Source organism: Ambystoma mexicanum, chromosome 5q (assembly GCF_040938575.1).
Source record: "Ambystoma mexicanum isolate Mex_15411 chromosome 5q, UKY_AmexF1_1, whole genome shotgun sequence".
Classification (NCBI taxonomy): domain Eukaryota; kingdom Metazoa; phylum Chordata; class Amphibia; order Caudata; family Ambystomatidae; genus Ambystoma; species Ambystoma mexicanum.
This window is the reverse complement of record NC_090933.1, coordinates 1,271,638,997-1,271,653,650: the sequence shown is the minus strand read 5'-3', so window position 1 is coordinate 1,271,653,650 and position 14,654 is coordinate 1,271,638,997. Positions and strand designations below refer to the sequence as shown.

Here is a 14,654-nt window from a genome sequence, read left to right as displayed (position 1 = left end):
CGGGGAGTCTTTCAAGGACTTCCCCCGAGCTGGCGTAGCGGGAGAAGGCGCAGCATGCAGGCTTTTAATGTCAAAGGCACCCACGGCGGTGGGCTAAAAGCGCCCCTCCACCGCGGGTGCCTTTTGGTCAAAGGCGCCATTAGCCCCCCACCACGCCAGCTCGGGGGAGTCTTTCAAGGACTTCCCCGAGCTGCCGTAGCGGGAGAAGGCGCAGCATGCAGGCCTTTGATGTAAAAGGCGTCCACTGCGGTGGGCTAAAGGCGCCCCTCCGCCGCGAGTGCCTTTCACAAAAGGCGCCATTAGCCCCCCCACCACGTCAACTCTGGTGAGTCTTTCAAGGGCTCCCCCGAGCTGGCGTGATGGCAGAAGGCGTGGCAGGCGCCTCATTGTCATTGAATGCACCCGCGGCGGCGGGCTCATTCAATGACAATGGGCTGCTGACGCGCCCTATTCCTATCATTACCTCCTCGACTGACTATTTTTGAAACTTTAAGATTCCTACAGATTTTTGGTCACAGAATGTTGGCATGTATGATAAAGGCCTAGAGGACTCACGAGCTCCAGGCAGTGGAACCTGCTGCCCTGGAGGGCAGCGTGCTGACAAGTGCAGCAGACGCGTGACCGGCCTACCAAGCTTGGAACCAGAACCAATGCCCGTCAGCGACGTCACTCGGGCACCAGGTGCCTGAGAAGCTGAAACTGCTCAGCATTGGTTTCTAGAACTGTCCAAGGCCCTTATATCCAGTCTACTCGAAAGCCTTGGCTTTTTGTGTTAAGTAAATCTATGAATCCTATTCTCTGGGGTTCGAGTTGTCTGCTGGTTCTCCAGGTGTGCCAGGCCTCCTCCAAAGACTCGCCAGAGAAATCCGCACCACCATGCTCAGATGGGAGTGAATGCCCAAGGACCCCATGCCAACACATGCAACAAGGTTGTCATCAGCTGGCACAACCCACCAATCAGTGTCCTCTTTATTGGGATAAGAAGGCCTTATCTTGCGCAGTATAGCACTTACACCCAGACATCTTTCCAGGCTTTTCCCAAAAAGGCGGGAATCTTATCTTCTGGAAATGTAGCAAGTTTGATCAACTTTATCACCTAAGCGATGCTCCCAGGTTCTGGAAACATTCGCACTCAGTCGGAAGGGCAAACCTCTTCCTAAAAAAAGAATCGGGGCGATAAGCACAATGTAGCTGTCAGCATCCAATAGGCTCTTGCTCCCAATTGCATACACATTGCTGGCCAGTGAAAAATACTTGATCGACTTTAATTCATCGAAGAGATATTTCTTTTCTGTTTTTTTTATTTTAATTTAAGGGCTCAGAAAAGAAACCTCTGAAAATCTTGGCCTGGACCTAACAGGGCGAACGTATGGTGTAAATTAAAAGACAACTACATATTTTGCGCAGTCCAGAAATGTTTTTGAAATCCAGTCCCGGAGAGAACATCTCATGAATCTATGTTGGACGCAATACATTTTTTTGGGGACAATCTACAAAAACTTTGCCAGTTTACGGCTGCAAAGAGAGAGACAGTCCTTCCTCCTAAGTGTTAGTACCTAATTCTGTAATAAGTACAGTGATACAACAGCTCAGTAAGTTGAATGCCTAGAACAGTCTTGGGTGGACGCTCTCCTTCATAAAGTCTCTCTTTTTCCAGCAGGATGGAGTTTCTTGCAGTTGTTCTGTTTGGGATCGGCCTCTGTGGGGGTGTTGGGGCAACTACGGCGTGCACCCCAACAGGTAAGGAACTGTTTGATAATGTCATTTATAGAGAAATAAAGGGTGTTGCAAGATTTTCGAATGAGTTTGAAACAATTAAAAGTGACAGAATTGTGTACAGAGGGGAGGTATAAAGTCAAGAGTCATTAGGCTCAAAACACAACACTTTTCTCCACCTAAGCGATGGGGTGTGCTTGCATAGCGCCATTACTTGCATGTTAAAAGTTGCATCGCATTTGCATTAAAGCGCACGTTCAGATGCCTTTCCATCTGCATCTATTTGGGACTGACACGAAGGGGTGTGCAATGCCTGCCAGGCTCATTCCTGACCCTTCTGTGCATTTATTTTTTTTAAGTGGGGGGACTTTATTTCAATTCTTCAAACTGGCATGTACATGCTTTTGTTCACACATGTCACTCTTGAGGTCCATTATAGTAAACATGCTCCTCTATCACCCAGTTAGGTTTTGCTAGCCTATCGTGCCTTAGTGTTGGGCATGCGCGCCAGACAGTAACATATGCCAGAGGGCGGGTCGCTGCATCATTTGTGGTGGTGCCCAGGCCCACAGGCGTGGCTACATAGACCTGGTGCACGTGTATAATAAGATGTACCCGCCAGGGGTGTTGCTAGGTCTGGAAAGGATCCGGGGCTAGGCTAATGTCAGGACTGTTGGGACTCGGGGCTAGCTGGCCTTTTGGTTGTAGCCCCTGATTTTCTACCCGGGGTTTCAACCAAAAAGACCTGGGGCTATAGCCCCCTCATACACTCCCAAGAAACGTCTCTGGACTACCCAGCCACTCATTCCTTACTAGCCGGGTCTCTTGTGAATCGCTGCTTCTGGCATTGCTGGGATTCAGGAGCTGACTTGGTCTTATGCTTCTGTAACATGTTTCGCTGCTCAAGGTGGCTGTTTCTTCATCAGGGGCATCCTGGGCTTCTGGACACCCGCTGTGTGCAGGATTTAGGATCGGGGGGTTGGGGGGACGGTGAAGCATTGTCTCGAGTTTTCCGAGTCCAAGATCCTCTTGGACATGATGTACTTCGGTCATAACTATGTAGGGTTTGGGAGAGGCCCACACACTACAGAGGTGAAAACTAAAGAGGAGAAAAAGTATGCCTGGGGTAAGGAGAAGTGGGGCTAGCCATAATGGGGGTTTTGGGGGATCATATTTAAAGAAAACAAAGGGACACAAGAAGACCCTTCTTGTGGTTTTCCAAAGAAGGCAGTGCTCGGACATAGACCTGTTGGAGACTGAGGATTCCTGCCTTCTGCTGGCAGTAGCAGAAGTGCAGTTGGCAACCTAGCAACATCAGGTCTCTCATCACTGCAGTGAGTCCTCACCAGCAAAGTCCAATCTCATTAGGGTCCTCTCCAAATGTACACCAATTTAAGAGACCCCGTTAGCTGGCACAGTGTGGGTGGATAAAATGCTACGTGCAGGAGGCCAAGATCAGCAACACAGTGGAACAGGGCAGCATACCCTGGAGCCTTTTGGCTTGCCCCATGGCACAACATTCTAGAATCAGAGGGCCACTCCCAATAGCTTTCTGCCTCTGTACAAGAGAGGAGGCCTCCAGACTCTTCTCTCCATCAAAAGTGGCAACATCCGAGAAACACTGCTCGAGACTAGCCTATTCCTCCTTCCACAAAAGAAATCCAAGCCACAAGTAGAGCACGATTGCAAATGATAACCAATATACCCTGTACGCCCCTCCAGTTGCCTCATCACTGCGGATGGATGGATCGTCTCTTCCTTGTGTTCTCCCATCACTTGTCATTGAACTGCTTCCTGAAAACTGCAGAGTACGGTGGACACCCAGTTACAAGGCGTTCTAAAGACACACCTGCGACGAGAGTGTGACGTGAAAGTCAGTTGAGGGCCTAAGCTGGAGTGCATGACAATGGCCGGCAGAGAACTAGTCATGAGCAGAATCAGCCTCTTAGTAGTTGAGTTTCAGCCGCCTTTGATAAGTTGGTCGCCTTCATCCGTCCCAATGTGAACAGATCATCTGCTCTGCCCTGCCCCTTGGAACGTGTGGAGTCCCACAGAAGGCCTCGTCCTCTCTTATGTTTAGTATTCTCTAGGACAGCCTGCCTTTCCTACACTGATGATACCCAGACCGATATACTTGCAGATCGGTGACCAGTTCAATAATGTCTCCTACTGTCCTGGCTCTTTTGAACGAGAGACGAGACATCGGCCGAACTAAAATGCAGGAACGGCAGCTTACTTTTTGTCTTGGGGGAGATCGGAACCCAAGTTCCTTTAATAACCTACCAATAGCCTCCCTTGGAGCATTTTCCCTACCTAATATAGCTCTACTAAATTTCACTTTACAATGGCATACCGTTCAGCAGTATCGACCCGACAAATGCAGGTAGTACAACACAATAGAGTTAGGGTGTTCTGCAAGTTCAAATTAAATTCGCTCACTCAAGGCCAGTCCTGAAATTCCTTCAAAACGTGCTCTCTAGTTAAACTGTTCTGGAGACGTTTAGTCTGGAACCTCATCCTTCTGGTGTTACCATGATTCAACAAAAGCTGTCAATGGAAGGCAAGATTTTGTGTTCAACGGCCCCTTCTCTAGAGCCCAGTTCCCTTGCCGGTTAGGTCATGTTACTGGAGTATTTGTCACACACCACTGCCATTTGCATGGTCTCCAGTTACTCTGGATCAGAAAGAGAGGGCGGTGGGTTAGGTGACCTTTGCTGTTAGGTTGATGAGTGCAGGCTGCACGGACCGCGGGTTCTGTTTTTAGGTGTTCTGTGTCGAGAGCATAGAGATATTTGTGTCCAGAGTGGAGTCCCGTGGGCCTCTGGTGCTGTGATGCCTCGTATGGAACTGTGATACCAAAGTTAATTTTTAGAGCTGTACTGTTCTGCTTGTTGTCTGTTGGGTGGGTTAATCAACAGACGTGCTCCAGCATTGAGGTTGAGAATGTTAGGGCAAGGAGGTTAGTAGCCGTCCCGGTGGTGGGCAACTTGGAGCATAAATTTGGTGTGGGCACGGCTGATGTTTTTGCCAGGTACCATCTCAGTAAGGCTCCCATCAGGTAAGTAATTTGTAAGGAGATTCCCTGAATTGGGCTGGCACCTCGGCCAGTAGACAGGATGCAGCACATGTTCCCAGTTGAGTAGGGGGAACACGAGGAAGACATAGGGGGAAGAAGCAGTAGGTACCAACAAGACTGTGGGTGAGAAGAGTCCAGGAATAGGAATTGCAGAAAGGGCAGTGTTTCTTGGCGGGGTCCCTAGAAACAGCTCAGCAGGATAAGAGGTCAGGGTGCAATACCTAGGAGTCAGTCACCCAGAATACATTGGGCACTGGAGAGCAAAAACCTGGTAGGGCACTAATTGGATTAGGCATGAGTGGTGAAATTGCAGTGAACATGGTGGGGGGAAACAACAGTGGTGCAACATTTAATTGGGAAACACAGGAGGAGAGTTACACTGGGACACAAAGAAGTAAATGCCAGTACATAAAATGGGGCAAATGGTAGCTGCAAATTAGAATGTAAAAAACAGAAGAGCGAGCGGGGTAATAAGAGACACAAACAAGCCCATTTGGGGAACGAACAACCTTGGTCAGGCTATCGATGCAGGGGCCAGAATCCCTGGGTGTTTCTTCCAGATGTCGATTCCAATGTCTCCAAAAGGTCTTAAACCCCTCTCACATAGCACACTCAGCCCTAGGCCCACAATTAAGCCCTGCACCTGTTGCACTCCTCACCTGGTGCTGAAGAGACTCCATAACAGTGTCTGAAGATGCTGAAACCCTCCGGGGGTTCTTCCCAAGGTTGCCGTTGATGTGAGGAGCAGGCGATATAAACGGCTGAGTGTGGAGCCCTCACCATGCCCCCCAAAGCTGGGTGCACAATCCCTTCACCTCTAGGTGCTCGGCGGCTGCAGTAAGGTGACGAGGAGCATGCCGGCAGTGAAAGAATGGAGGCTGGAGGGAGGTTAGTAAGGCGCGGCCCTACCAAACGTCAGAGTACAATTCAAACATGGAGCCTTCAGGAGGGGGCCAATAGTCACTTCTTGCGATTAGTTCCTTCAAAGGTGTTTCTAGGGGAGGGTTGTGGGGGGTATAGCCCCAGGTCTTTTATTTGTAGCCCCGGATAGAAGCTCAGTGGCTACAACCAAAAGGCTAGCTAGCCCAGAGTCCTGATAGTCCAGACATTAGCGTAGCCCCGGATCTTTTCCAGACCCAGCAACACCCCTGAGTTCCCTTGTCCATGGACAGTGATGTGAGGCAGTATTGTTTTTTTATACCACGGGACACCAGAGTGTGCTTTTGCAATTGGACCATTTAATCCCCAATTGAGCAACGGGCATTACATAGCAGTAGGAACTGTGACGCCAAGTAGCCAGATACCACACTGACTTCACGAGAGGAAAGGGGGTTTACACCTGGACCTATTGGACTGGGGAGAGGCTGAAGACGTCACAGCAGAAACAGGAAGTTGTACTTTTGCTGGTATGATAGTCATTATGGGAATGCCCTTCCTACGGATCATAGTGAGTGTAATATTGTTATCTCTCAGACTCGTTTTCAAGCTTGCCCAACATGTACTGCTTTTTGAACAATTAGTTTTTTAAACAATTTTTCATATTTTCTGCAGGTGAAAATTTGGCACTTAAAGGAACAGCCACTCAGAGCACCCAATATGGGTATCTTGGGTTACCATCGTATCCGCTCAACGCTAAACGCAGTGGTAACTACTTTCAAAGTGTGTGCTCCGCCACCAACGGCGACATGAATCCCTGGTGGAGACTGGACTTGGGAGCAAGCTATCAAATAGGATCCATCGTGGTGGTGAACAGGGCAGACTGCTGCCCGGAGCGCCTCCGAGGTGCCGAGGTCCGGGTCGGAGACGATGTGAACAACAACAACCCACCGTGAGTTCTGCCAAATTGTGTGTTCCAGATCCTCGCACGGGAGGACTGCGATTATTTAAGACTGTAAGGATTTGGTGGTGGTTTTGATTCATACAACATTTTTCACAATGTACCGAAAAATGTGTGAACAAGATAGGATTGAAAAGCATGGGTCATGGCGCTATGCTGCTCACATGTTTCCTCAGAGATCCCTACAGTTCCTTAGAACTGCTGGGCTAGACTTAAGGATGCTGACCCCCCACCTGCGGCTCAGCTGACCATAAAGGCCTTGCGCCTTCTTCACGCGGCACGGTAGCACATACTCGTTGGCTCAGAACGCAGAAGACGCCTCTCCTTCGACTGAGAACACCACCGTTAAAACAAACTGGAGCACTGACATGAAACACCACTCACACCCCGATTCAGTGAGTGCTAGCACGTGACTATTGCTTAACATATTATCTATGAAATAATCAATAACCATGTTCATGTTATCATGTCAGTGCATCAGGTGGGAAGGCATTTTCCTTGGATTCTGTGCCAACTCAATCTTCATGGTCAATAATGAATAACACTGGGCCACAATAACCAAAGGGACAAAAGCGAGGGCCACCATCTCTGCACCTACAAGCCTTATTTAGGAACATTTGGTCTTCAGTAGGGGACCCTCCCAGTTAAGCAGGAATCAGGTCTCTTATGGTGATCCTGCACATTAGCAAAACATTTGGTCAGAGTATTAGTTTATGATCAGCGAATCATCTAGGGTTCCTTTACTAAGTCTCCCATCTCTCAGAACTCTGTTCCATTTTCATTCATTTATTTTTATTTATTCAATTGTTTTTTTTATAACGCGCCTAATACCGTACCTGCGTTCGGTTTCTAAGCGCGGAATCCCAGATTCAAACCTCTGTTGCTGTGCTATCCTCCGTTTCTTTCCTTGTGTGAGGTCCAGTCCAGTCTAGTCCCCTGGGAACCTGAGGCTGGGTTACAGACCTCAGAGGGGTATCTTCCTCTCAGCCAGCTTCCTATCTGGTGCTCACGGCTTCGCAGTCCAGTGTGAATGCTAGCATACATGAAGAGTAAAGCGCCGTAGTCGTTACTGCGCTAAAAGGGCCCAGGTCTGAGGTCGTGCAGCGTCACACTCCTAGTTAGTCATTGCAGCATGTCCTTCAGTCAGCATCCATCTACCTTTGTGCCCCTTCCAGGGAAGGACGCGCAGGTGTGCTTAGGAGTGTGTCAAGTCAGTCAGCTGACCGGCAGAAGTCTTGTCTCCTTGTCCATGAATCTCGCCAAGACAACAGCCACTCCCTCATTCTGGCAAGTTCTGCAAATGGCCTGCCATCTCCTAGACTCCTTAGCTCACTGCATTCGTTCATTCGCCCACACAACCAGGGCTAGGTTTTGCTACTGGAGAAGATGGCATTCAGTCACTGGCCCTCCTCCTCATGGTATCCCAGTGTAAGCCATGCCACCTGGGTTACACTGCCTTTCAGAGAGGCAAGAAGAGTGTGGGGATCCAGAAATGAGAGCTCTGCATTTGTGACTCACTAGGAGAGGGTAGAGGATCCTGGTGCCTACAGCTGGAAACAGACAAGAACAAACAGTAATGCCAGCTGGCGTGACATTTGAAAAAGGGTGTGAAAGTGTAAAACAAGAGTTTAAAAACAAAGAAGGTCTGAAGGCCAAAACTGATCATAAATAATCAGCCAGCAGAAATATTCAGCTGGAGACGTCAGAAGGCTGAAGGGAGGGAACAGCAGCTGCGTCATTATTTTATTGTGACATGAAAAAGCAGCAAAAGAAGAACACACGGGGTTGGGTAAATGAGGAGGAAGAGTGTTCATGGTAAAGGGCGGTGGGGGGGGATAATGGGTGCATTCCCCCATTATGTTATGAATGAAATGAACAACTAGAGGGTTTTAAAAGTAATAGGAGAATAGGTTGGAGGATGGAACAGAGATGTCAGCAGGGAAATGCTCGTCAACAGAACATTAGGGCTCGTTTTCTTCTTATTAGACAATCAGAGCGTAGCATGTAGACTATAACCGCTAACAGAAGCCTGCCTTCTATGTAGCCAATTAGCAAGCTTGGAATAGAGATTCTACGGGCTGTAAAGGCAGCGTCCCAAGCTTCCCTTCATGATGTCCCATGCCTAATTCTAGGGATCATCAAGTGGGTACCTAAGGGGGCCAGGTGCCCCCACTGAGCTTGTAGATGCTGGGCCGAGGAAGTATGGGAAATATACCCTGGTCACTGCCTTTTGGGCTTTGCAAGCCAGTCCTCAGGGCCTCAAGAGCCCGCACACCCCACTCCCATTTACACCGGCAGTTGGGGCTGAACAACCCTCATACCATTGGCAGTTCCCAGTAAGACCATGCAGGACTTTGGTAATGCACCCCCTACCAAGCAAGAGTTACTGGGTCCAAGGCAAACCCTAGAGTAAAAGCTGGAAAATACACCTGCGCCTTCAACTGAATGACCCTCATCCATCCAGTATAAGTAGCGAGGGTTACAAGTAAGCAAGCACCATCAGGAAAGTCCATGTGCAACTTTAGAGGGATGAACCAGGGAGTTCCCTGTATTCCATGCTGCAACATGGTCTCCCGGCGGACTGCTCTCTCGCTGAGGATGCCATGCTGCGATTTTATGACACATACATACACTTAATGTCTTTGGGAGAGTTTAAACACCTTACCAAGTGTTTCCCAGCATTTCATTCACACACTGGAGGAAGGATAGCTCAAGGGTAATGTGCTTACCTTGGAAGCAAGACGGCGCGGAGCAACACAATTTCGATCCCCGAGTCCACGCTTAGACACGTCTGGGTATTAAGCGCGTTATGACTAACCAATCAAATCATATAACAGGATACCTAGAACCTGTGGAGGCAGAAAGAGCGTAAAACCCAGAGTTCCCAGTCAGCAAGTGTGTGTTAGAGGCGAAGGCGGCTGGAATTTGGTAGTAGCTACAGGCTGCAGTGTGGGAGAGGCGACTGGAGGGAAAGATGAGCTTGCAGAGGTAGCAGCAGTGGAGGGCAGGAAGAATTGGGGAGAGCCCAAGATGGTGAAAGAGGAGTTGGTGGCATCATAAAGAACTAGGGGGCAGGAGGAGGTGATAACACGAATAGAGTGAGAGTTAGGCGGTGGTGGTACGGTCAAGTGTACAGTAGGAGGTGATGGCAACCAAGGGGGAGGAAGTGATAACGTCAAAAGTTGAAAGGGACACAAAAAAATAAATGGTAATATCAGAGGGCAAAAGTGAAACGCAAGAGAAGGCACTGGGATCTGTGGGAGATGTAGTCCTCCCCTTCCTGCTCTGTGTATTCTTGATTTGGGAGGTTGCTCTAGTGCTCTATTGACCTCTTGGAACTTATCTGGGTATTCCCCATGGTGGTCTCTCTCCAATAGGTCTGATTGCCTTATCAAAGTCTAATCCAGTTTTTGAATTGGATCCTATGGGGAATTCTGGGAGTGGTAGTGTTCTCTACCATTCTGTCCCCTACTGGCCTGGCTAATTGGGAATGTGGTTCTCCCATATGAGCAATGCGACTGTCCCATGCATAGAGAGAGTGCTTAGGAGGTGACCCAGAGAGCTTTAGGGTCACCAGGCTTAGTCCCCTCTAAATCCCAACAGGAGACCTTGTCGCAACATAGTGGTGACCAAAGCAAGTTTCTGGAAAACCTCAATGCTGAGGAAACACGGATGCAGCGTTCAATAAAACACACTTTTTTCTCACAAGGGTGATCCTATCTTTCAAGATGTTTGCACCGGGTTGCTAGGTGTTACCAGTACAGCAAATGGCATCTGGCTTTAGGGGTAATCCCCAAGCAGAAGACAGCCTACAGGGCAAACATACGTACAGAATCGGGTGGCAGAACTATGCCGCTGGAATGATTAATTCCACTGTATTCAAAGCTACAATTTGTTGCTCCAGTTTGCAAAATCATTATTGCTTTGGCCCATGAAGGATATCAAGGCATGACCAAAACTAAGCAACAAGCCCAACAGTATTTGTGCTGGCCAGCGTGCGATAGTCAGGTGGGAAGGGTTGTAAGAGCGTCCCACATGAGAGAGCACAAAGAAAGCCTGTGAGCCACACATCAAGCCCCTGTCCATAGTTTTCCTTAGGTGATGGTATGTTTTGACATTTGTGAAACCTGTTCGGAGACTGTCCACTCGAATGAATTGTAGGCATGCACAGACGCAATTTGCCTTTTTGTCGTAGGACCAGGCCAATTTGCATGCGTTTTTTCCCCTTCATTTTAGGCTGAAAAACAATGGTCTTGGGGGTTTGCCAGAGCAATACCAGTGGTTATGATGGATTCAAAACCTTCCATCCATCAACTTTCAGTTTTGCTCAAGTCATTTGAAAAGGCCAAAGGCCGGTACAGATGAGTGTCATTTGCATAGTGGTGCATGGAGATACCCATTACAGCCACAGGGTCTACCTGCAGCTCAGGTATAGGATTAATAACATGGGAGTCAGGGTCGAACCCTGAGGACTCCCATATAGCAGGCGGAGAGGCACTGAATGTTAATGATGATGACTGGTGAGGTGAATAAGTCTCGCAGCAGACCCTCTCAAAACCATTTGATGGTGGAGAGTATTGAGGAGAGCCTGCTGGCCAGACATGTCAAAGCCCAGAGAAATCAAATAATGCCAGAAAGGAGGCAGCCCTATTGTCTAGTATGTGATAGCCATTATCAAACCATCCCAGTAAAGCAGCCAGGTTGATAGACGGACAAGCCGCCAGGGGATCCTTCATAGTGATGAGATTTCAGCATCTACTGCTCTTATGTCCACTGTACGGCTCTTGGTTCCTTCTGGCCCCAAAGAAGACCTTTCCCCATGCAAAGGAACCTTGGTGTCATCGTCGACTCCACCCTCTCCTTCTATCCTCACATCTCTGACGTCTCTAAGAAGTCAAACTATCACCTGCACCTCCTCAGAGTTATTCTTCATCTTCTCACTTTCCCCCAGAAGCTTACCATCTCCAGAGCTTTGGTCCACTCTAGGCTGGATAAGTGCAACAGCCTCTTTGTAAATCTTCCTGCCTCTACTTGCCAACCTCTTCAATTATCCAGTACAGGAATGTGAGACTGGTCCTTGGCCTCAAGCCCAGGGATTGTGTCTCTCCAGCTCTGAAATCTCTTCACTGGATCCCCGTGTCTGCAGGGATCAAGTTCAAGACCCTTTGCATCGTCCATTAGGCTTCCTGGAGCCCGAGACCACTATACCTCCAACTTCCTCTTACAAAACGTCTTCCTTCTCAAGCCCTGCACTCATCCACCTCCAATTCTCCAAGGGTCAGACGGTTCTCCAAGCAGAGAGTTGGGGGCAGCTCTATCTCATCGACTGGGGCCTCCTTCCGGAACAGCCTCCCTGCCGCTTTCAAACTTGAGCAGATCCATCTCTGGTAACAGAAGCAACTCAAGACCTTGCTTTTCACTTCCGCTTTCTCGCTTCCTCTCCCCTGCTAATGCACCTGACTGCTCTGCACACTGGTCACCTGGTCACCCTCTGAACTCGGGCCCAGGCTCCTGCATGTCCAGTTGCCCTTGCACTGCCTCCCGGCTCCCCAGCACTTAAGGGTCTGTATCTGCAACCCTACAGTCCCTTCTCTCTGCACTTATGAGCCAACCACTAGCTGCACTTGTGAGTTAACTGCACTTATACCCTTCCTCTCCACCCTGGCACATCCCCGCACGTGTGCGATCTGAATGACACAAGGCTTAGTACGATCATTCTTTTGCTCTCCCTTTGTTTCCCCATCCTTGTCTTGTCGCGTCTAGAAACACTTGTGTACAGACACGTTATAAATGCCACATCATATCATAGATCACCCAGCACCTTTCTCCTGATTTAACCTCTCGTCCTCTTCTCAATTTTCAGTATTTTTGCCCACCCGTCCTCTACTCAACCCTGCTTCTTCTCTCCCGTCTAGGTTTGCGTTAAACTAAACCATTGCCTCAACACCATAATATTAACCTTCTTATTGTGTTTAGTGCATCACACCAGGTCACGTTCATTCCATTTGTACTTTCATATTTCTTGAATGAAAGGTTCCAAGGCACTAAAAGCACAAATTAAATTAATTTAACCAACATATCATTATAGTCGGTTGATTTGTGCCAAATGTGTGGATATGCTTCATATTACTTGTTTCCAAGCTACTCTAAATGATTGACCTACATCGTAAAATACATCCTCAACATGAAATGAGCATCGCTCAAAACGTTGCTCCTTAACCCTAATCTCACAATTGTATCTTGATATTCAGGTGCGGCACCATCACTGACCTTAGTGCGGGATCCATCAGCACGCTCTGCTGCAACGGGATGAAGGGTCGTTACATCAGCGTCGTCATCACGGGACGCACCGAATACCTCACACTCTGCGGAGTTGAGGTTTATGCTGGGCAGCCGAAGGCGGAGCCAAAGGTGGAGCCGAAGGAGGAGCCGAAGGTCTGCTGGTAGCACAGGGATATCCAACATTTGCTTCTTTGTTTTTTTTGTCAATAAACACATTGCTTTTCTCCTTGGCTGTCCTTACTATTTTTCTGTCAGGTTCTGCACAATGGCTAATCTCCCTCACTATTCAGAGTGGGGTTTAGATTCTATTAAAGACACAGAGGCAAGTATTATGCATTATCCTCTTTATATGTACTCCTCAAACAGCAATGAAAAATATATATTTAAAACATATTTTAATAAAGTAAACAGTTTTAGGAGCTGGTCTACAGCCTCTAACAGCCAATCGCATTAGAGCACCCCAAGAGAGCCAATGCAATTAGTCTCTCTCTCCCCAATGCTTGGAACAAAAGTGGTGTTCTCCATGCTAGAATGTTCAAAGTTTAAAAGCAAGAAGAGGCAATCCAGAAACTGCCCACAACATGGCCGACACAGGCGTTCCAATAAGTAAGAAGCAGAAGTCTAGATTCTTTGCCATGTCGCAAGCCACAAATACCTGAATGAAGTGGAAAAAAGCAAACAAGGTGGGTAGAGCACATGATACTAGAACTCCTTTTCCGGTAGAACAATGTACAATATTAAGATAGGAGTATGTTCATTTCACCTAAAACTAAACATTTAATGTGGAAAAATCAAAAATCAGAGTTTTATTATAGCACCTGTAGACAGAAGTATTATGTTAATGGTGCTATGAAGTAACACAATGAACCACACATGGTTATGTGTGGTAGATGGTGCTGGAACTTATATGAACACTGCACATTACTTAGAAAATTCTAAACCTCATTAATCTGTAATCTATAGAAAATAACGGCACTGCAAATATATGAAGCATGTGGCCCCATGACAAATGAATTAGCCTCATTTGGATAAACTGGTAGCTGAAAAGAAATCATTGACATGCCCACATTGGACAAACTAGCAAGGTACTGGGAAAAAAGATTAACCCCCCTGCCCATGACCTTTTACCATGAACTTCAGCGACAGGGGGCGAACTAACCTATATTCAGGGTAGGGAAAGATCATGTGATATATCTGACATATTGAAATTTCCCAATCCATACTCCTGCATGTTGATAACCCATTAGGAGCCCAAGGGCCCCAACCCGTGCACAGAGAATCTGAACTGTATTATGTACATGATAACATACAGAGGAGTAAATGAACAGGAATCTAAGGAAATGTACATGAACTTAGTTTGGCGAATTAATGAGAATACATTAAAGTTAGGCAAGGTCAGGTGAAAAAATTGGACAAAGGCAACACTAGGAGGGTGAACAACCCCAAGACGGTGAAGATCCATATCAGCATTAACCTCCTTAGTCAGATGGAAAGAAAACTAAAAGAACTTGGAACAAAGGTCATATAATGAGAGCACTTTTAACTTGTGCACTCACTGGGACAGCAAACGCCAGCTGCAATGAAAAACCGTACTGATGGTCATTAATACTGAGATGTAAATGGAAACGAAAGACATTAAAGTGGTGTTGGATGTTTTAATCGGGCTATGTCTAATTCAGGGGCGATTTCCAGCCACCCCCAACCAGGTGTGCACAATTTTCCTTTAATTAATTGAAATCTGTT

At 47.6% G+C, this 14,654-nt stretch overlaps 1 protein-coding gene across 2 annotated transcripts in view; it reads left to right on the top strand.

The window, feature by feature from the left end:
* LOC138498022 (fucolectin-like) overlaps positions 1 to 13,137 on the top strand; it is a 35,854-nt gene extending 22,717 nt beyond the window's left edge. The window contains exons 2-4 of one of the 2 annotated variants that reach the window (XM_069621815.1): positions 1,658 to 1,740; positions 6,344 to 6,620; positions 12,881 to 13,137. In XM_069621815.1, coding sequence (XP_069477916.1) covers positions 1,662 to 1,740; positions 6,344 to 6,620; positions 12,881 to 13,076 — 552 coding nt within the window. In that variant the 5' untranslated portion in view covers positions 1,658 to 1,661 and the 3' untranslated portion in view covers positions 13,077 to 13,137. The remainder of the gene's footprint in view (positions 1 to 1,657; positions 1,741 to 6,343; positions 6,621 to 12,880) is intronic. The other variant, XM_069621816.1, reaches the window with a different exon arrangement.
* The last annotated feature ends 1,517 nt before the right edge of the window (positions 13,138 to 14,654 follow it).